The 21491-nt window shown below is 44.4% G+C and overlaps 1 protein-coding gene across 4 annotated transcripts in view; it reads left to right on the top strand.

Annotated features, from left to right (window-relative positions):
• Window positions 1-21491, top strand: part of KANK1 (KN motif and ankyrin repeat domains 1) — a 129405-nt gene that overhangs the window by 95464 nt on the left and 12450 nt on the right. For 3 of the 4 annotated variants that reach the window (XM_032095668.1, XM_032095669.1, XM_032095670.1), the window contains 3 exons: window positions 7344-9995; window positions 19817-20035; window positions 20886-20994. In XM_032095668.1, the coding sequence (XP_031951559.1) occupies window positions 7344-9995; window positions 19817-20035; window positions 20886-20994 (2980 nt within the window). Of the gene's footprint in view, window positions 1-6146; window positions 6431-7343; window positions 9996-19816; window positions 20036-20885; window positions 20995-21491 lie in introns of those variants that run through there. The other variant, XM_032095667.1, reaches the window with a different exon arrangement.

Below are 21491 nucleotides of genomic sequence, written 5' to 3'. Positions count from 1 at the left end.
ACTTCTGTACGTAAGTCTTTTTGTACCATGTGAAAGAAAACATTTAATGGTGTAAAAATAGGTAATGTGACCTTGAAAGACCCCGTTCTAACACCAAAAAGGCTATTCACTGCATATATGCTCCTTTGATTAGCTGGCTGGTGAGCATTCTCAGCATTTCCTATGTGATACCAAAATGCTCTGTCATAGCTGGCAAATGTACCAAAAGGAAGAATAAGAGAAGCTAGAGTCTCTTCTTAACCTCTGCAAGGTTAAGAAATAGTTCTATGGTTGAGGAATTGACCCCTGAGGAGGAGGTGACAGTGAGTGACTAGTGCATCCATCTGATCACAAGTACCAAAGCGAGAGCTGGCCAGTCAGTCTTCCTTCAGTGCAAGGCAAGATCATGGGGGACATCCTCCTGAAAATGATGTACATAAGAAATAAGGAGGTGGTTGTTGGCAGCCAGCATGGCTTCACTAAGGGCACACCATGCCCGACAAATCTGGGGGCCTTCCGTGGTGGGGTTACAGTGGATGGTGGGATGAGGGAAGATTGACCAATGTCATCTACCTGGACTTATGCAAAGTATTTGACACTGTCCCACATGGCATCCTTGTCTCTAAACCAGAGAGACATGGATTTGATGGATGTAAAAAGAATAAGCTGGATGTTTGTGCTCAAAGAGTTTGGGTCAACAGCTCAATGTCCAAATGAAGATGGATGACTCCCCTCTCAGGGGTCAGTATTGGGACTGGTGCTGTTTAATGTCTTTATTGGTGACGTGATCAGTGGTAGCACCCTCAGCACATCTGCGAGTGATACCAAGCCGTATGGTGTGGTCAACACTCCGCAGGGCAGGGATGCCATCCAGAAGGACTGACAGGCTTGAGAGGTGGGCCTGTGTCCTCAAGTTCAGTAAGGCCAGGTGTAAAGTCCTGGGTCAGGGAAATCCCGAGCACAACTACAGGCTGGGCAGAGAATGGACCGAAAGCAGCCTGGGGGAGAAGGACTTGGGGATGTTTGACAAGAAGCTCTACATAACCCAGAAATGTGTGTTTGCAGCCCAGAAAGCCAACTGCACCTTGGGCTGTATCCACAGACACGTGACCAACAGGCCAAGGGAAGTGATTCTCCCCCTTTTCTCCACTCTTGTGAGACCCCACCTGGAATACTGTGTCTCAAGTCTGGATCCCCCAGCATAAGAATGATGTAGACCTGCTGGAGTGAGTTCAGAGGAGGGTCATTATAATGATCAGAAGGCTGGAGCATCTCTGCTATGAAGACAGGCTGAGAAACTGTGAGTTGTTCAGCCTGGAAAAGTGAAGCCTCCAGGGAGACCTTCCAGCAACATTCTTAGTATCTAAGGGGGGCCTGCAAGAAAGCTGGAGAGGCACTTTCTACAAGGGCATGCAGTGATGCTTTTAATGTTATTTGCTTTGTGGCTGTGATTGTTTTGAGTTTTTCTCCTGTGATCATCGTATTTCGAGAAAGAGCATGGTATTAAAAGAGCAGATTGATTCTTCAAATTCCTTCTTTTACCAGTGTTGCATGGTAAATGTGCAATCTTAGCCCAGTGCCCTGGTGTTTGTGTTAACAACCCTAGCAAAACATAGCAGCCATCTGAACCATCTCTCTTCATCTGGTGCTGCTTATGTTCATTGATTTAAGGTGCTGTCCTTAATTCACATCTCTGTGGCTTACCAGTGCAAATACCTGAGCTGGAGCATCTACATCGTGAAATAAAACCCTGTTTATTATACAGTGGCGTAGCTTCAGCCCTTCTCTGTTATCATCAGGGAAGTTGCTATCCCCCGTTTTCTGATTACAGCCCCCACCTTAAGCACTGAGTATTTAGATGTCAGATTTAGAAGTCAGCTCTCCAGCTGGGATATTGACACATAAATTTTGAAAAGTAATCTAAAAACCATATATAAATGTTTTCCCAGTTTTCTACTCCTCATTTTTCTTTCAGATTAAATTTGCAGCAAACATTTTACACTGGAGATTTATTTCTTTGGTAAAATGTGCTGTCAGTGCTCCTCTGTAACAGGAGAATCCTCCACACCTGTAAGTGTGGATTTGATAGCAGGGTCTGTTATCCCTCTCTGGCTGGGGTGTTCTGGTTTGGACTGTAATACCCTATACCCAACAGCATGAGGTGCATCAGGAGTTAAATCCGGTTTGCTTGGGGCGTAACTGTAGCTGAGCATGAGCAAAACAGATTACCTTCCTTACAAGGCAGTATTTATTGGTTGTTTCTGCATGGCAGAAAAAGAGAGGAAGGTGTTACCAGCCACATCCACAGTACAGTGTAGCGTTCTGGGCAGTTGTCCCAATTGTGCCATGTTCTTGTACAAGGAGAGCTGGGTCATCCCAGCACGCAGCACTGGGTATGATCATGAGCAGCTTGGTGGCTTGGCTGCTGTGCTGCCATGCCTCTCCTCCTTGCAGAAGATGAGCAGCCAGCTGGGGCACTGTGTACTCCACACCTGTGCTTTAACTGCAAAGGCAAAAATAAAACACTTGATGCTCCTGCTGTGTCTGGAAAAGTACAGAAATTACTTGCTGTTTCTGTAAGTTTTCCCCTCTAGATTTTTGGAATAAAATAAAAATCTTTTAGGTCAACTGCTAGTTTGTTTTTTTTCCCCACTAGCACTTTTGAAAACAGGAGAGAGCTAGACTGAATTGTTTGGGAGCAAGTATTTTCATGGCACCTTCTGTATATTGCTAGCCAAGAGAAAACTGATAAAATGAGGGTGGAAGGTTAAGGTCTATTTTCCAAGAGGTTTTGTTGTGGTTGTTTTAACTTACATTCAAATCCCAACACTTGAAAAGGAGAATTACAGAAAAAATGGCCAAATATTCAGTTCTGCTTTTTTTAAAAAAAAGTGCGTGGCCTCATGAGTTTTGGCTCTTTTCGGAAGGTGAGGCTGATAGTCATTTATATATGCTAAAGAGAAGAAAAAGAAAAGAACAAAAGTAGTGTTTTGGAGGTGAGAGGAGAAGGGGAAAGCGCACCAATTTTTTCTCTGTTCTAGTAAGGAATCAAAAAGTCATAATTTTTTTTTAATTCCTTTTCCTGCCCCAGAGAACCTTTCAAATTGAAGCTGATCATACAAAAATACTGATTTGACTCCATTTATGCCAACTGTTGCCTTTGTATTTTTTCCTTTGCAGCATTCTTTATGAATTATCTTACGCCACAACTCTGGAAGGAGACTGTTATTCATAACAATATTTCAGTGAAAAAGACTACTTTAGTAGCAGTCAGATCCATGATAAAAATGCGTTAGAGCAGATATCATAACCAGATGTGGAGAGCAGGCCTAACATGGGATGTCTGTATTTTTCAAGGCACCTCAGACTTTTAGTGTTGGAAATACATCTTCAATGGCTTCTCTTTGCCCTTGAATCCTCCAAGGCGCAGCTCTGCAGTACAGTTTTTCTGGCTTGCAGAACCAAAACTCAGTGCGTGCCCACATTTCCCTTGCTTTTGTCTTCCTGAGAAGTCTTGTAGCACAGAAACTAAATATTCTATTCTTTTCCAGTTCTCCTGGGCTGGAAGCTGCCATGGTTAGTGTGGACTCAGGTAGAGCAGACTCAGTATTTTAATATACTGATGTTCCTGTGTAGTGCATTGGATAGGATATAGTTTAATAGAGGTTGGCAAGACTGGAATGTTTGAGCAGAGCCAGTCCCAGCAGTACAGAAAGTGAGATTTGAGGAGTACATTTTTAAAATGCCACTTGTGTCCTTCCCATGGTTATCCTGCAGCAGGGAGAGGGAAATGAAGTCTTTGTATACTTCTGGAGAAATGCATTAGTAACGACAGTACCACAACGAGGGCTCTATTCTTCACAGAATGTTCTACTTCACTGGTACTGGCTTTAAAACATGATGTGTTTGTGTCTCATTGCATTTGGACTTGATGATCTTAAAGGTCTTTTCCAACCTTCCTTTTCTATGAAAACAAGAGTGTCTGCAGCATTTGTACAGACAAAAGTGTATGTGTTTGTGCATCTGCACACGTGATTAATATTTGCCTGATATTCTGCAGAGGCTAGGGAATAGTTCTAACTTTAGCAGTGTCCATGATCAACTGGCCAAGGATGAGACAAGGAGCCTAACAAGAGTGTTTGTACAGTGTGGTGTTTGCTATAATACTTCTCTGTGTGTGGGCATAGGAATCTTTTGCTCACTTGAGGTCTTTGGGCATGGAGGGACACTGCTTCCTCTGAGGTTAAGCTGGGGTACCTGCTGGTGTAGCACTTGATACTCACCCACCAAAGTTAGGAAGTATCCATGGTTCATCCACCACCTAAGGGCTGAAAAGGAGGGCTGCAGCCTTACCACGTGTTCATTAATTTCATCTTTATTATATATTTTTTTTTCCTTTTGGAACCAACAAAACCATTTTTATTGCTTCAGAACAGCCATCCATTTTGTTTTGTTTCATATTTAACAGGCACACCCATTTTGGCCCTTTCTCCGAGACAACAAAATGCACAAAGGCTTGGCACAGCTCCTGCATGCTGCCTCAGTGTTGTGTTGGTGGTAGTGGATTGAATGCCTCATCCTCATTTGTCTTAATGTATCAAGAAGCGTCTCCAGGGATCAACGGACAATACTGGGATTGGGTTGGTGGAATGCCCATTGTGTTGTTTTAAGGAGAAGCAGTAGGCAGTCAGCTCCATGCACCGTCTTGTGCTGCGCCAGATGCAAACTGTGTCCTGGCACTGCTGCCAGCTTCAGCTGAGGACCAGAGAGATTCCACTGTGAAGACACTGAGCTGTCTGCATGTGTTGTGGAGAAGTTTAGTGAGTGATTCAGTGTCAGTGTGGTTGTTTCTTTACTACTATTTATTTTTTATAGGTTTCTGTTGAGCAATCTTAATTCCATGAAGAAGAAAGTACATTAGAGATCCCAGTTTGATTCCCATGACTGAACATGAGATTTGCATGTCTTTTTAGAGGTTTTATGAATATTTTTCCAAAGGTGCATTAATTCTTAAGTCCTAGGCCTTCCAACGAGGAAGAGTCTGTTCTTCCTCCCTCATCCAGCACTTAAGTATTGTGCCCAAGGACAGTTCAGAGAAAATGTTTGACTTCACTGGTGTAGTGATGGGAGAATCAGAGATGTTGCTGGGTAGGAAGACAAGGACCAAGACAAGCAGAGGAAAGGAACTGGGAAAAATGGGACAACAGGTAAAACCAATGGAGCTTGAATTTACATGAGCTGGGTAAAGTGACTAGGACAAAACCTGAGATGAGGGGTGAGAGTATAACCAGGTTTTGGCCGATAATTGGTGGTGCAAGCAAATGGATGTAAGTAGAGAAAATGGCTGAGAAATCCAAAGCATGGGAAGAAGGCAAGAAGAACCCAGAAGGGTACAGGGAATGAGGGACAAGAGAGTGGGGCCAAACAGAGGGTGCAGGCGGGACCAGCCTAGGGTGTGGAGCCGTGGGGTGTGGAGAGTTGTTTGTCTGCAGGGAATGGAGCCAGCATGAGAATCTTCAGGGAGGAAGAGTAATTCAGAGAATATGCTCTCATTCTCTCCTTGGCAGCGGGAGTCCTGGAGATTTTTCCCGTCTGACATTGAGGCAGTCCTACTGGACAGAACTGAGCTGTGTGTCCTTATGTGTCTGAAGTGTTTTTGTATGGATGTATTTTTGCTTCCACTGGTATTTAGATGGCTATTTTGGGTGTATCTGTAAGTAAATACCACACCATACTGACACTCTGGTCTTTCACCAGAAACATGTGGTCGGGGGGGGGGGGCGTTGTTTGTGTCTGTCGAACCGTCTGTCTACACTGCAGAACCGAGGTACTGAGGTGTTCTGGTCGGTCCCACTGCTGTGGCTCTCACATGTGCGTGCCTGTGTCTGTGCCTCCATTCTATTCTTTTCCCGAACTGGGGATGGTGGGTTCTTCTGAGCAGTGCCCTCCTCCCATCTATTGCTCGGGATGTCCTGTGGCAGCCAAAAGCCTGACGGATCGCCATGAAGGCAGTTACACTGTCTGTAGGCAAAGCTTTTCTTAAGTATGCCAAGGAGACTGGAAAAACAAGAGCTCCCCCCCCCCCCCCCCCCCCCCGCCGAAAACCTTTTTAGTGCAACATTAAGTCACTTCCTGTAGTTGCAGTAAGTCGAGAGCTTCTTTTTTTTCCCCTCTCTGCCCCCTACCTCCTCCTCCCCTGAGGCTTATACTCCTTTAAGAAGACGCGGCTCCCAAAGCTCTCCCTTCAGAAGCGAAGGGGAGCGCTGCCTCCGCGCCCAGGCACGGTAGCAGCCCGCGGAGGGGAGCGCGGGGGCGGCGGCTCTTCCTTATGGGGCGAAGCAGGAGCGAGCTGGAGGGAGGCAGGGCTCCGGCGTGTGACACATGAAGCTGGGACAGCCGTACGTGGCTGGAAAATTTGCAGTGTGGGGGCAGAGACATGTGGCTAACTCAGGTAACCGGAAAGCCGGCTTTTATTCCTCCAGCGCATAACTTGCAATAGTTGTTTTTCCGTTTTTGGTTTGGTTTTTTCTTTTCTTTATTTGTATTTTTACTCCTGCCAAGTATGAGGCCAGGGAGGAGCAGGTTGTATGGCAGTGCTGCATATAAATACGCAGCCTGAGAAAACCCAGCAGGTGTATTGAAGTTTTATTTAGATTACTTCGGGAACAGGCGAGTTCTGCATGTGGAGGGCAGGTGGGTGCACCTCTTGTATGACTCTTGTCCCTGAGCAGTGGGGTTCGAGACCCTGCTGGAAGGGACTTAAGCTGCCTGTCGTGGTGGTGGGGGCTTCACGGAGTTTGAAATGAAAGAGGCAGAGGTGCTGGTGGAAGTAATATGAGCTGAGTTGAGAGCACACTTCCAGAGCCATAAAACAGCGCTGCAGAGCTGTGTAAAGTCTAATGGCATCGGTTGCATAAGGACTGGGGTCAGAGTTCCCATCACCTGCTTGAATGCACCCTCTAGACAAGTTGGTCTCCAGATGATTTGTGCGGTACGTTGTAATCCTGTGGTCTTTACATGATAACGTAGCATGTGTGGAAGCTCGGTGAGGCATGGGAAGACTGGAAGGATTTGGGCAAGGACAGCTTTGAGCTACTGTCTGTGCCCCTTCGTTAACAGACACTGTCTGTGTGTATGCGTGTGTTCGCGTTTATGTGGGTATGCACTTCTCAGCATTTGAAACCCCACTGATTAACTTTTTAAAAGTTAATCAGGATTTAGTGTTAAGGGTCAGTCAGCGGAAAGTCGGTCTGTTCGCTGAGCTGCAGCAGCAGTTTCTGCCTCTGGCATGCAGTGAGCACCCGTCTTTCTGCACTTGTGAGTGCGTAGTTGACTGAATGCTGATTTTGTTTCTTCTTTTCCAGAAAAAGAGGAAGCTACTATAAATGGAGAAGATGAAAAAGAACGGAGAGACACCTATTTTGTGGAAACACCTTATGGCTACCAGCTAGACTTAGATTTTCTGAAGTACGTGGATGATATACAAAAGGGGAATACCATTAAGAAACTAAATATACGAAAGGGGAGGAAAGCTGTACCAGCCTCAGTGGGTACCAAGAACTCTGGTGGCCGGTGCAGTGGCTGGACCTCCACAGAGTCTCTCTCTTCATCAAACAGTGATGAAAACAAGCAGTCTTCGGCAGCGAGGAGTCAAGTAACCTTGTCCGTCCCTGCAAAACCCTCAGTTTCCTTTGAAGTATCTCCTACCTACTTAACTGTCCCAGAGAATAAACAGCTTCCTCCTCCCTCCCCCCAGCCTCCTCGGCACAACCTCCTTGTAACAAAAACCCTCATGGAAACACGGAGGCGACTGGAGCAGGAGAGGATGATGCAGGTCACACCTGGAGATGTCCGCAGGCCTCGACTTTCCAGCTTTGGAGGTATGGGCTCCACAAGCTCCCTCCCCTCTTTTGTGGGATCCAGTGGGTACAGTCACATGTCTCAGCACCTGCAGAATGGGTATCAGGGGAACGGCGACTATGGCACCTGTTTCAGCTCCTCCTTGGGCAGTTCCATTCGTCACAGCCCCATGAGCTCGGGAATATCCACGCCGGTCACCAATGTGAGCCCGGTGCATCTGCAGCACATTAGGGAGCAAATGGCAGTTGCCCTCAAGCGTCTCAAGGAGCTTGAGGAACAAGTGAAGACTATTCCTGTGCTGCAGGTCAAAATTTCAGTGTTGCAGGAGGAGAAGAGGCACATGATGGCTGAGCTCAAAAACCACAGGAAAGCCACTCAAAACGACACATACGGTTTCAGAAAGCGATCCTACAGTGCAGGAAATGCAGAGCAGTGGGAACACATGTCTCAGGTGAGAAGAGGTGGAGAACTGTATATAGATTGTGAGGAAGAGATGGAGAGTGTGGAACAGAGCTCTCAGAGGATAGAGGAGTTCAGACAGCTGACTGCTGAGATGCAAGCCCTGGAGAAAAAAATCCAAGATAGCAACTATGAAAGTCCAGCAAACCTTCGGGTAAATAGAGAAAGTCTGGCAAAAGAAGCCCGATCTGTTGCTGTGGGTGCTGATGAGAACATGAACGATGTCATTATATACAACAGATCTGCAAGGCAACACAAAGAAGTAGCTGTGGGAACAGAGAAAGAAATGAGGGAGTGTGGAGTTGGGGTGACAGAGGCCATGTTCGGATTGTCTACAGAGGCTGAGAAAGAGATAGAGCTTCAGCAGCAGACCATTGAAGCCCTTAAGGAGAAGATTTACAGACTAGAGGTTCAGTTGAAGGAAACCACCCATGACAGGGAAATGACCAAATTAAAACAGGAGTTGCAGGCAGCTGGGTCTAGAAAAAAGGTGGATAAAGCCATGATGGCTCAGCCCCATGTTGTCAGTAGGATGGTGGAGGCTGTCATACAAACGAGAGACCAAATGGTGGGAGACCACGTGGAGGTTGCTGATTCGTCAGTGGGAAACCATCTGCAGATGAGTAGCATCGGCACCTCCTGCAGACCCGCCACGCGGAGCGCAGCTGCGGGCCCCGAGCTCCTGATGAGCCGATGGCTGGTGAGGGAGAGGGCAGAGGTGCAAGATCAGGGTACAGAGAGGTCCATGGAGCTGCATGATAAGTCAGTGGGCACAGAGACAAGCGTCTGTGAGACAGGTGTCAATACAGAGGAGCTGGCGGAGGTGCCGAGCCCTTGCCAGATGGCACGGGCGGTTGGAGCGGTGAGGTCTGTGGGCTGCGGGGACTGCTCGGTGAACGTGGTGGTTTGTGTGCCCAAGGAACACGTGTCCCGTGAAACAGTCACAGAGGCTGTACCCAGGGCAGAGGCGATGGTGATGGCCATGCCTTCCACAGCTAGCCAGCAAACCAGCACTGCTTTGGAGATGGTGAGCCAGTGCACCAGCACAGAGGTGGCCTGCCTGGTGGACTGTGGGACTAACACCACTCTGAGCAGCTGTGATAAGCAGACCAGCACGGACAGTGTGGAGTTGCGGAGTGTGGCTGTAGGGGATGGCCGGGTGAAGGACATACACGTGTCTACTAAGATGCGTTCGGTTGGAGTCGGCACCGTGCTCTCTAGCCACCCTGGCTTTGAAAAGCCTTCTGCAATAAAAACCAAAGACTGTGGCATTGGACAGATAAGTGTTTATGAGAACTACTTGGTTGGTCTGAAAATGAGGAGCATCGCCTGTGGACCCCCTCCATTGCCGGTTGTCCCGACTGGCACCAGGAGCATAGGTGTTGGGGGAGAGTCTGTGTGCGACCCAGTCAGTGGTCAGTTGGAGAGCCCTCTGCCTCCGCCTGAGCTGAGGACAGGCTTGGATCACTACATTGAACGTGTGCAGAAGCTGCTGCAGGAACAGCAGATGCTGCTTGCTGAAAATTACAGTGAATTGGCAGAAGCCTTTGGGGAGCCCCACTCCCAGATTGGATCTCTGAATTCACAGCTCATCAGCACCCTCACCTCCATCAACTCTGTCATGAAATACGCCAGTACGGAGGAGCTGCGGAGCCTGGACCTTCAGAAGCAGTGCATGGAGAGAAGTTCCCCGTCAGGTAAGCCCAGAGTCCGGGCACATGTCTGGTACATTGGCCGGCTCTTCTGCAGGGCTGCAGGTCAGTTGCCTACTAGGCTCTCGCTTAGTCTGGAAGCCGCTGTGTTGTAGCCCTCCCCAAGGAAGCACAGAGCATTGTTGTTGAATGTACCCATTGAGTATTCTGTCCAGCCCATCACTGGTAGCTGAAAAACCACAGGTGGTTTTATCTCTCCCAGTCCAGCAGGCTCTGAAGGTCCTGATGATGATGGTGCCATGGCTCTGACCATGCAAGAAAGGTGTCTAAAATTATGAAGGGTTTAACCACTGTGCAACATGCTGACTTCATTTTGTAACTTTAGGAGTATTTGAGGTTAATGCCCATGGGTTTGGAATTTTAAACTTGGCATGCATGTTTTTAAAAACAGCAGTGTCAGATTGGATGGAGCTGAAAGTCACATACAGTGTCTGTATCAAACTGACTTGTTTCCACAGACCTTTCCCTGGATTTCATAGTGTTTCTTCCATTGCCTTTGTTCCTTGTGCTGCTCAGACAGAGACCTGTGGGGTGCTTTCCCCATTCCAGCAGGGCTGATTGCTTTATAATAGGCAACTCCAGAGAGCTTCACAGAAACCACATCTTGGGCTTTCTCTGTTCCAGTAACTGTTTGTCGTAATCCCTAATTACAACCTCGTGTTTGAAAGGCATAATTACTGCTGGAGGTTTTGGTGACACTCAGGAAAGGCAAGAATCAGGATTTAAATACTCCTTGCCTTTTATTTATTAATTTTAAGGTATACACAATTAGTTTGAGGGATTTCTTTATTCCCTGGGGTAGAGTTGATTACTTTTTAATTTTTTTTTTTATGTGTCTGATAGTCTAGTTTAAAACTTAGCCATTTTTTTCTGGTACCTTACTGGTGAATCCAACCACATTACTATTAAATTTATAAATGGTGGCTTCCTGGAAACCAACATGTAATGCCTGGCAGTGGCTGTTAGATACTTCTTTCTTGCTCCTGCCATACAGTGACTGAAAGAAGAGGTTAAGGAGAAGGGAAAAACTGGTGCAAATGCACCTGTCTTGTAGATGCTGAATTGGGACAAAAGCCCTGAGTAAGTACTATTTAACGTCAGCAGAATGTCATTGGCTAATCCAGATGACTATATAAAGCTCTTGCAGCTTGCTTACTGTCTTAAAATTTACCTATTTTTTTTAAAATGCAGCTTGGTAAATCTGATTGTTTTCAGTGTTTATGTGCTAAATAGAATCATCCATTTAATGAGCTGAGGTAAAATGTTTAGGTTCCCATAGTGAAGGAATAACCAACATTTATGTAGCAGTAAGGAAAATATATGATATTCTGTCTGCATACATGCAATATGGTACTATATAAGCAATGTTTTTATCTTTCTGGTATGCACTTTATATTCTAGTCTTCTTACAAGTAGTGATACAATAATAGTAAGGGTATCTAGCAGACATCAGAAGTGTCTGTGAAAACAGTGAACCAGAGTTATCACTAGCTGTAAATCCTTGATTCCTTTCCCAGCTTTTACTGCACAGTATCAAATTTGTAGTCTAGAGGCTTGAAAGTATTTAGACACAGGTGGAGAAATAGATCATATTTACTAAAAATGTTCATACTTGGATTCAGATTTCACATTCCTGATAAAATTATTCTGGAATAATTTTATTTTAGCTTGTAATGCCATTATCTTTAGCTGTGGATGATGAGTGTAAAATTTCTTTATTTTTAGTCCCTGGTGAGAACTACATGCCTGGACTGCATACATAAATCAAGCTATGGGCTATAACAGTTTAGACCCACAGAGAGCTGGAGTGGAAAAGAGGTCTTAAGCCTGAAATGTTACCCCATCTCTTCCTATTTATTTTGAAAATACTGCCTTTAATACATTTATCTGCTGGTCCTTCTGCCTGTTCCTGCAGTTTTACAGATCATGTGATACATATTTCTGTAGAAAGATTTTTTGCTGAATGAAGCACTAACTTGAGTAATTCTGTAATCACTGAACTAATAAAGCCTTTTTTTTCCCCCATGCATCAGTATCTCATGATAGCTTATGAGCTCTTAATAAGTCCTTCCTCACATTTAGTTCTCTTGGATGTAGCTTTTCAGGTGTTGTGTGTGTCAACTCAGCCAGTGCCCCTTTCTCCATGCCTGGAATCTCAGACTGATTTCTGTAAAACCTGTGTAAACACAAAAAGCCTTCAGAGCACTGAGTCTCTATTCCAGTTCAGTTCAAATAAGCAATCGAGTTTAAGTTATTGAGAGAAGTGTGACCTCACAAGCCTCATTTTCTTTGAAAAACGGTGAAAATAGAGGCGGAAGCGTCTGGTTTCCAATTAGCATCAGTAGCATCATCTTTAATGCTTTATTCAAAGAGCATTCTTAGGAAGCATCTCTTAGAGGCCAGTTTCTTTTAGGGCAAAAATACCTGAGCTGGCTTTGAGGCATGTGGTTTGGGTACCAGTTTGCCATGCTAATGGCTCAGTGTTCTACGCTGCTTCTGAGGTAGCACGTTAGTCAAGTTCTCAGCTTTGCAGATTTTTCTGCCTGTTGTTGCTGGGGAGATGGGGTGTGCTGCAGGGGCCTCTGCCATCTCACCCTCCCTCACACAGCTTATGGCGGGTGATGGAGACGCAGGCAGGAAAGCTGGAGCCTGCTGAGCAGGACAGAGGCTGGCAGTTTTCATCCCTAGACACCTTAGACCTCTCAGATGATCTATGAACCAAGTCTATTAGCAATTGGTATTTTGCTTGCTGTAAAATAATCACCTTCCATTCTGTAACTTGGCAACTCCTATTTACATATGTACTGTCTTTCAGAAGCCCTAGTGACCTGAGGGAATTCAGACCTACTGGCCAGATGAGAGCATTTCCACTCTGCAAAGTCATGTTAGCTGCCGTTGGCAGCCTGTGTGTCCAGCTTAACCATATGGATGTGGGTCATAAGCCTAGATGCTAATTGATCCATATTCTTAGACCAGACAGCGTATAGGAAGCCTAAAGGGAGATGAGTGCATTAATCTCCTCTGTTTGTTGTACTGTATTTTTAAAGAAGTTTCAGGATGTTAGATTTGAATGCTCGTATGATGTGTTTTGTAAGATACCTGCCAGAAGCCTAAAGTCACTTGTGCGGGTCCTAATTACATGGACTTTTTACAAGTCTTGTAGGTGGATGTCTTTCAGTGGTAGGGAGTTTTTGAGAATGGTATTTAAAAACAACAGATCTGCCATGCCCTAAAAAACTACCTGAGCACATTTGACCTGAAAATGAATGGCTATTTTGCCTCAGTGATCTTTAGGTATCAGTTTTACAGTTGCTTTTTAGAACAATCCTAACTGAGCATCCCAGTGGAAGTATTACACTAATGAATCATCATGAGGAAGGAGGCAGCTTCTTGAGTTAAAACTTTAGGGAGTGAAAGAAAGTAGGAAGCAAGTAGTGTCAGAAAGTCTTGAGGGTAAGGACATCTTGGATGTGCCATCTGGTGGAAAGATCTTCCAAGATTCTAAACTTCTAAGTTTAACCAGGGCTGGGGAAGCAGGCTGAGGGACAATGGAAAGACCGAAAGAATGACGGTGATGTGAGAAGGCCCTGGTTCTCCCAAATCAGTGTGTAGGACTAATGAGGTAGTGTGGACATGGTCATCTTTTCCTGTGTTGTCAGTTATAATGCAGGAAATAGGAGAAAGCCGTTTTTCTTTACAGGTCTTGTGTTTGGCAGCCCTTTCTCTTGAATACTGTGTAGTTTGACAGGTTAGCAACTTCTTTCCTGGCAGCATGGACCACGCCATTGCAGTTGAAGACTTGGGGCTTGCCTGAGGCTCGGAAGCCTGTGCTGATGTGGCACAGGTATGGTGGTGATTGTGTGAAGCTGTGGGTTGCTACAAATTGTGGTGGTTGTACCTGTGTCTTAGGCAAGTGGAGGAAGCCCTAAGCTCCAACTCTGCCATGGATGCATGCCTTTATCAGCAGATTAAGCTTCTGTACAGATGTTCCTTCTTGTGTAACAAACAGGATCCATCCATCAGTCTGCTGGGAAGAAGGTGACTGACATATGTGAAGCATTTTCCACATTCTCTGGAAGGTAGTGCATCTGCAGCCATGCAGTTGGTCCCACTTACGTGCCACATGAGTACTGTTTATTTACATGTGTCTGGCTGGTGTTTCAGGGAACACAGTGCCTCCTCTGCATGTTTCATGTGGCAGGTGGTTTCTGCTAGTTGTGACAATATGGAAAGCGCAAATGGGAATGCCATTTAAAAATGGTACTAACCTCTCTATTAGGAGCTAGGGTGTTTAGCAGGGTTTTCTCGGTTTTAAATATCCATCCAGTTATATCAGAAGAAGAGCAGAGACCTGGTCAGTAACTGCCCTATAAAGACATTATTTGAATAAAATTCCCTAAACCTCTTCAGAGAAGTTTGATACACCTTCCCTGGTCCTATGTTAGCACAAGCTTTTTACTGTTGTCATTATTAGCATTACAATGTTTGCTGGTTTGGTTCTCTGGTAGCACACTACATGCAGTGTTTGAATCTAAAAGCTGCTCTGTCTCCAGGCTTCTGCTTCAGTTAGCAAAGAGCATAATTTGCCACAGTGTAGATTATTTTTCTCTTCAAATTTATTGCTGCTTAGAGAGTGGCAAGCTGCAGCCTGCTAGGCTGTCTGTTAGATAGAGCCCCAGTTCTCTCCCTGTGCTGTGTCACAGGGATAAAATGTTCAGGCACTGAGCTCTGTTTGGAGTTCAGCTCCCATGGTAACAGGCACATCTATGAATACTTAATGGCAAGAGATGCCCATTTTTCCCAAGGAAGTACTGTCATATTTGAGCAACAATAAAGCTTCATCTGAGAAAATCAAATCCTCTGAATGAGAAAGAAAGAAGTTCTCTGAGCTGACCTTCCTGCTGTGCCCAGCATCGTGAGATACTGTGATCCACCCCTCATCAGGAAAATGAAGGATGGCTCTCACCAAGCTTCACACACAGTTGTCTAGGAAAAGAGAGTGTTTCATAAATAAGATGATTAGCTGACTCAAAGATGTGTGATCTTTTTCTGGTCAGTCATGTTTAAGGAAAGGAATTCGTTTTAATTTCCAGTTTCAACAAACTGGATTCACAATCCAATTTGGGGATAGAAAGCAGCTTCTCAGCACAGAGAAAACAGCTAAAGAGAGAGTGAAAATGAGATTGTTCTTGTAGTCCTCTTACTACAGCCCTCATCCTATTAGAAGGAGTGTTTTGCCTGGAGCTGAATGGTAGTTCAACATCTACCTATGCCTGGGCCCCAAGAGAATCTGCCTTCTAACAGTGTATTGTATAAAAAGCCCACATGTGGCAATTTTTTGTTTTGAACTTTTAAATTCACTGACTTTTAACCTGGAATGGCTCAAAAGTACCTTTTAAAATGCAACTACGCTCTAGTCTTCTGAAGGTACTGAATTTATCGGTTGGGTGGGTTACTATCAATCTTTGTAAATGTTTAAACATAACATGTTTGCTCATCACTGCCTTTTTATTTACCTTAGGAAAATGGGTTTTCTTCTTCCAGCAGTTCTGAAAAATAGACCAAATTGAAAGCGGATTAAAATTATTTGTATTAAAAAAACAACTTTTTAGGCATGAAGATTTAAAACCACTGGAGGAGACTTTGAGTGCTTCAGTCAAAATAATTTTGTAATGAGCTTATTTCTGCTGTGAAGAAATCATGCAGTGTGAAAGAGAAGTATTTCCTTGCTAGGTATGCTCCAGACGATATTTGTGCACTGTCTTTAGTGGGGAATGTATAGATTGTATCACTGACCATTATAAACATACTGTGCAAATAAATGCTTGCACTGACCACCAACATGTTAAAAATAAAATCTTTATGCAGCTACCACATAGTAATAAGCTCGTGCGCTTTTTTAAGCTAGAAGCCTGTGATGTTCCAGCCAGAGCTAGGTTCTCATCCTGATGCTATTTAATCCCCCGGCCTTGTCTGCACTTCTCTTGGTTTCCAGTGGGATAAAAGTATTGTCAAGCTAAATTGTTTTTATAATAATACTTAGGTTTGCTTCCATCAAACTAAATGGAAATTTTTCAAAAGCGGGTGAAGGCCAGACTTCTGTTACCATGAGTTCACTGCAAATTCAGAATAATCTATTGAGTCCCCTGAACCAGCTAACAGCATGACTACTTGTGCTGTCATAAATGTGAGGGAAGGTCTGCAGTTAGGAAGGAAAATTGCATCTTAGTAACAGTAGACAGATTTTATAGGTTCCAGAAATAGCATGGGTAACTGCTGCTTCTCTGTAGCAGTTTTGCTGTCACCCTGATTTCAATTTGTGAGATTTTCGAAAGAAGCACAAGTGATTTATGAGAGGAGGTTCCTTCTAAAAAATTAAAAATAGGCGCTCTCATTCCTTCAAACCACTGGAGCTAAACCACTGAGGGTGCTTCAGTCACTTGTTTCCCTCCTAAACTGATGAGAGCAGCTTTCTGCGTGTGTTCATGTACAGTTGAAGTCAGCAAGTTTTTTTGTTTTGTTCTGTCATACTTTTGCCTGTAAATTACTCCTGAACTTTTCCAAAATCCCGCACTACGTTGCAAAATACATTAGAAGTTCTTGATAGCTCCCTGCTGTAGTTTGCTATTCCGTATCAATACTTAGAAACCTACATCAAGTTTGCAGTATTTGCCTGGAACAGTAAACTAAGGAATATCATCAGGGGAAGTCTGCCTGAGGGCTTCTGTCTGGAGGCAGTGCCTGACTAAGTATTGACCTGTTGGCGAATTTGCTGTTGGTGTTGTGCTTCGTGACCTGGAGAAGGATTCTGCTCAACCATACTTGAGACCTCTGTGAAGTGAGAGGAAGAGTCTTATTTTAAGATCCGTGTAGACTGGTGGTGATCTTCAGCCAGGGTTTCATTTCCATGCTGGAGAGTTGTGCGCTGCCTCCAGCCCCAGCAGTGGCCCTGCAGTTCTGTTGGAGGAAGAAGGAACTCCTCTCATTCAGGTTTTTGGTTTGCACAGCAGTAGATTAATCTGTTAAATCATTGACCATAATGTTGGGTGGCACAGCTCCTTCCTCTGTCTGTTTTTCTGTGGTTAAACTCGGTGCTCTCCAAGTGTCTTTATGTTGGCTGTCTTGAAAAGGGGAAGGCCTGGGACCTGATATTAAATGCTAGTTTACAGCTTGCAGCATTAATGCTGAGTTAAGCCCAAAGCTCTCTTCCCTTCATCATTGGGTACTGTACATGCAGTAAGTGTAGACATCTAAGAGCTTTGCAGGGAGAATGAGTGCTCTGACTGATTTGCCTAATGCACACTTGTTGTCTCCTTGCCCTCGAGTCTTGATGTAATCCTCTTTTGTCAGGGGCCAGCTGAGCAGAACCCTTTTTTTCTTCATTAGAAGGCACGGACATCATGCTCTATATCCTGAATTCAGTGTGGTGCTTCTCAGCCAATGATGCATGAACCATAAGAGAGAACCTACTGAGATCTTGTTGCATTGGAGGCAGGTTGAAGAAGGGCTGTGAGTCAGGGGAGAGAAGTCTACTACTGTCGTCCTTTCTCTCTCTCTTAGCCTGCAGCTCCCTCCCCTGCCTGTCCCAGGGCAGGAGGGAGACACCTGGAGAAATGGAGGCTTGGGCTTCAGGGGGATGACAAGGGTGCACCAGGTGCTGCTGCTGGTTCACATCAGGCTGGAGCCCCACGCAGCCCTGCCAGAGTCCTGCCCTCAGCTCTGGCATGCACAAGCCCACCTGCCCCTCCAGACACGCCTTAGTTGTCACAGCTGCTTTTGTAGGAGAACTGTGATGTCTGGCAGAGGATGCAGACAGTTCTGCTGAAAGCAAACCTGGGCATCTTTGGAATCTTTGCATATCCCTGATGCTTCAAAGTAGGTTTCCTCCACTCCTTCCCATGTCCTCATAGGCCAGTCTGGAGCAGAAGGGGTGACGTGGTAAAACCAGCCCAGGCAGCCACCACCAGCTGCAGCTGGAAGTAGTTATACTCTTTAATTGTACCTGTTACCACTCCAAGCAAGCAGATAGACAGTTCGCTTGTTTTTCAGTTAAGGGAGTTTAAAAATCATTGGTTTTGGCTTGGTGCTCCATCACCTTGGCAGCCCTCTTCTCCTCAGCTGTTGGATGAGGGATGATGCTTGCTGTTGGGCAGAGACTCGACCAAAGTCAGTCAGTGCTGCAAAGTGGGGAGTGGTGGGGGAGCAAGGTCAGGACTTCCCTCTTGCTTTTCATGGGTGCCCAAGTGCTCAGACATGTCTCCAGAAGAGTTGCTGCTACCCAGGGGGCCCTGAGAGGCTGCTGCCTTCTTACACACACACACACACACACACACACACACACGTTTCACTCTTTAAGAAAAAGCTTTTTTGCTGTGCTTGTAGTGACATGACTGTCGATACCCTGCTGCATGCCTTTCCCTGCAGACAGCTTCCCCTGTATGTTGGAGAAGCTATAAGTAGTGGTGGAACTGGGCAATAGGTCTCACGGCTGAAGAAGGTGCCCTGAGAAATGCATGCGGGGTGAGGCTTGGTTAGTAACTCAGAGACTTGGGTGGGAATGGGAACAAAAAAGAGGAAGCTGCTGGGAAGTGACAGTGTTTGGAAAAATCAGCTTCATTATGTCCTGTTGTAGGAAAAATTCACTGAGGTGAAGTAACGAGGGGGAAAGGCAGTCTAACAAGAACAGCTTGCTAGACAGAGATGTAGCTATGTGTCTAAAAAATAGGTTTGGAATTTACCTTACTACAGTGTGTTAGCACCCTGTGCAGTGCTGCTCGTATTTGAATGAGGAGGCTGTGCCTTAATTCTTGATAAGTACAAAGGCAAAAAATAATACGGAGGCACACATCATGGGTGCAAGAAGAGAGTGAAAGAAAAAAAGTGATAGTGTTTAAAGCAATTTAAACTTTAGCTTTTTTTTTCCTTGAAGGCTAACAAGATCACTTAGGGAGGCATACGTGTGTAAAAAAACACTCAGTGTGTTGCACAAACAAAAGTATTTGTGCAGATTTGTAGAGCAGTTGTAATAGCACAGCTGGAGTAACTCCAGGGGAATCTGTAAAAGTCTGTGCGTAATTAGCACTGCCTTTTAAATACACAAAGGGAAAAAGTGAGTGAATGCCAGCAAATCAGCGAGGGAAAAAAGTATAACCCAAACATTTGGAATTTGATTTAAATACAGCTACTAGCTCAGTACAATTCTGTCCAAAAAAAAAAAAAAAAAAAAGAAATGTAGTGTGTGGGAGTTCATTGCAGTTGTCTCAGTAACTGGGCAAAGCACAAAGCTTTCAGAATTAGCTAGAGTACTGGGAAAAAAGGAAGATTTCCTGAAAAATTTCTGCTTTCATGGAAAATGACATTTTTTAAAAAACAAGTACCATAAAAAGGTTGCTGTTATTGCAGCAGGAACCCTGCAGAGCCTGTGAATGTGCTGTGCTCTTCAGGCTTGTCATCGAGGAGCAGCTCAGTGAGCCCACCCTGAGCCAGGGTGGCAGGAGCTGGGGTCACTACTCATACTGAAAGAGAAGGAAAAGGAAGGACTATTCCTTTCATGCATTTTTAAAGCCAGTATCTTTATAGATTGTCCTTGTATTGTATGTCTTTATCAAAAGAAAAACTCATGGCCATTTTTTTGCATTTTCTGAAAGCAGTTACAGTGTTTTTCCTATTAGGTTCTCAGAAAAGAGTATTTTAAAGCACAAGCAGTACCCTTTTTTTTCCAGCTTGGATTTTTTTCTGTTGATCACAGTATTGATGGAAATATTTTCATTTGACTCCTCTGTGATGCCTACTGTCTTCTTTGGCAGGTGCTACTTTGGAGTACATCCCTCATGGCCAACTTGCAAACACACATTTAACTTCAAATTTGCGAACGCTGAAATTGGAGCAGGACACTGTGCCCACTCAGGAGGAGAAGAAGACTCCCCTGGTGGAAGCTGCTCGGGGAAGGAAGTCTTTTTCTTCTCAGGATAAAGCTCTCACTCCAATTAACCTGACGGATGATCAGCTTGCCTCAGGTCTCTATGGTAATAACTGGCTCACATTCACCTTTCGTCATGCTGGTGGAGTCTGAATATGAAATACAGTTAAAGAAGGTTCTCAATATTCTCAGAAAAGCAAAAGCAAGAAAAGATGCAGCTAAGGAGAAAGTCACAGTGTGAGACCCTGTGTCTGCACGTAGTGGTTAGGTTTTAAATGGCAGATTGTAACGCATCAGTGAAATGCCATTTAGTGTTTTCATAAGAAAAATCTACTGAAAGATAAAGGGTTAATAATTTTTTTTTTAAATACTTAAATTTTTATGCATGTTTTACCTGTCTTATGCATCGAGATTGGTTTAAAAGTTGTTTCATTGAATACTAAATCTGAAAGACCTTCCTTGACTGAGTCTACCCACCCTGTTGAATAGTTTTTTAAATATGCTGTCTATATTGTTAAACATGCTGTCTGTATTAATGTGTTCATTTTGGCAAGGAGCTGCTGCTCTCTGACACTAAGAATTAAGATTTTGTTAACAGAATAACCAATTTCAGTGTTAAAAGTTTTCACAAATAGCAAAGAAAAGCAAAAAGCCCGTGTCTTTTCTTGAAGTTTTCTAAAGCATCATGAAGATTAGCAGCACGTTGAAAGATGGGAAAGTTAGGCTTAACTAGTTTCCAGAGCTGATTTTGAAGCTGTTCTTCTGTATTTCCAATGTGCATGTCACACCATGACTGTATATACATAAATACTAGAAAACCCAGCTTCAGATGGTAAACTTAACAGAGAGCTGTTGAAAAATAGAGAGGTGCTTTGAAAAATCGTCTAATGCTGCTGCATTCAAAGCACGGCTACGGATTTATACTGATAGAAGTGCTTTGTCTCCCTTTCTAACAGTATGTGCTAATAATGAGAACACACTCAAATCTATCATGAAGAAAAGGGATGGGAAGAAGGATTTGAGCAACACCAAGAAGAACCTGCAGTTTGTCGGCATTAATGGCGGGTAAGAGACCTGTCTCCAAAACATCTGTCACTGTAGCACTTCCACAGTGGGAAGAAGAGAAAGAACCCAGGAGAGCCTGCATGGGTTTGGCCTGTCCTTCAGGCTGGGGTGCAACTGCTGAGTGTAAGGATCAGAAGGAAGAATGGAACAGCTGAGCTCCTCTTAATCCTCTTCTGCTTGCAAGTCATATATGGCATCAGTCTCAAATACTTGAGATTTGCTGCCAGATTTAACACAGGAAAATGAAACACATGGGGACATTTCTCAGGCAATGCTTTAGTAAGGAAAACTTGTATATATCTTTGGCAGCTGACAAGCACAGCATTATACTATTAAACAATACAGCAAGAGATGCCATTGCCCTAGAATTAATTTTTCTGCCTTTGTGTTAAATAAATACAGAGACCTTAGTACACAAATACAGAGAACAGTATGGAAAATTGTCTTTTTTAAAAAATATTACTTGCCTTTCGAGAATGTTGCAAAGACCTTTAAAA

Source organism: Corvus moneduloides, chromosome Z, assembly GCF_009650955.1.
Source record: "Corvus moneduloides isolate bCorMon1 chromosome Z, bCorMon1.pri, whole genome shotgun sequence".
Classification (NCBI taxonomy): Eukaryota; Metazoa; Chordata; class Aves; order Passeriformes; family Corvidae; genus Corvus; species Corvus moneduloides.
This window is presented reverse-complemented; position numbering and strand designations above follow the sequence as displayed.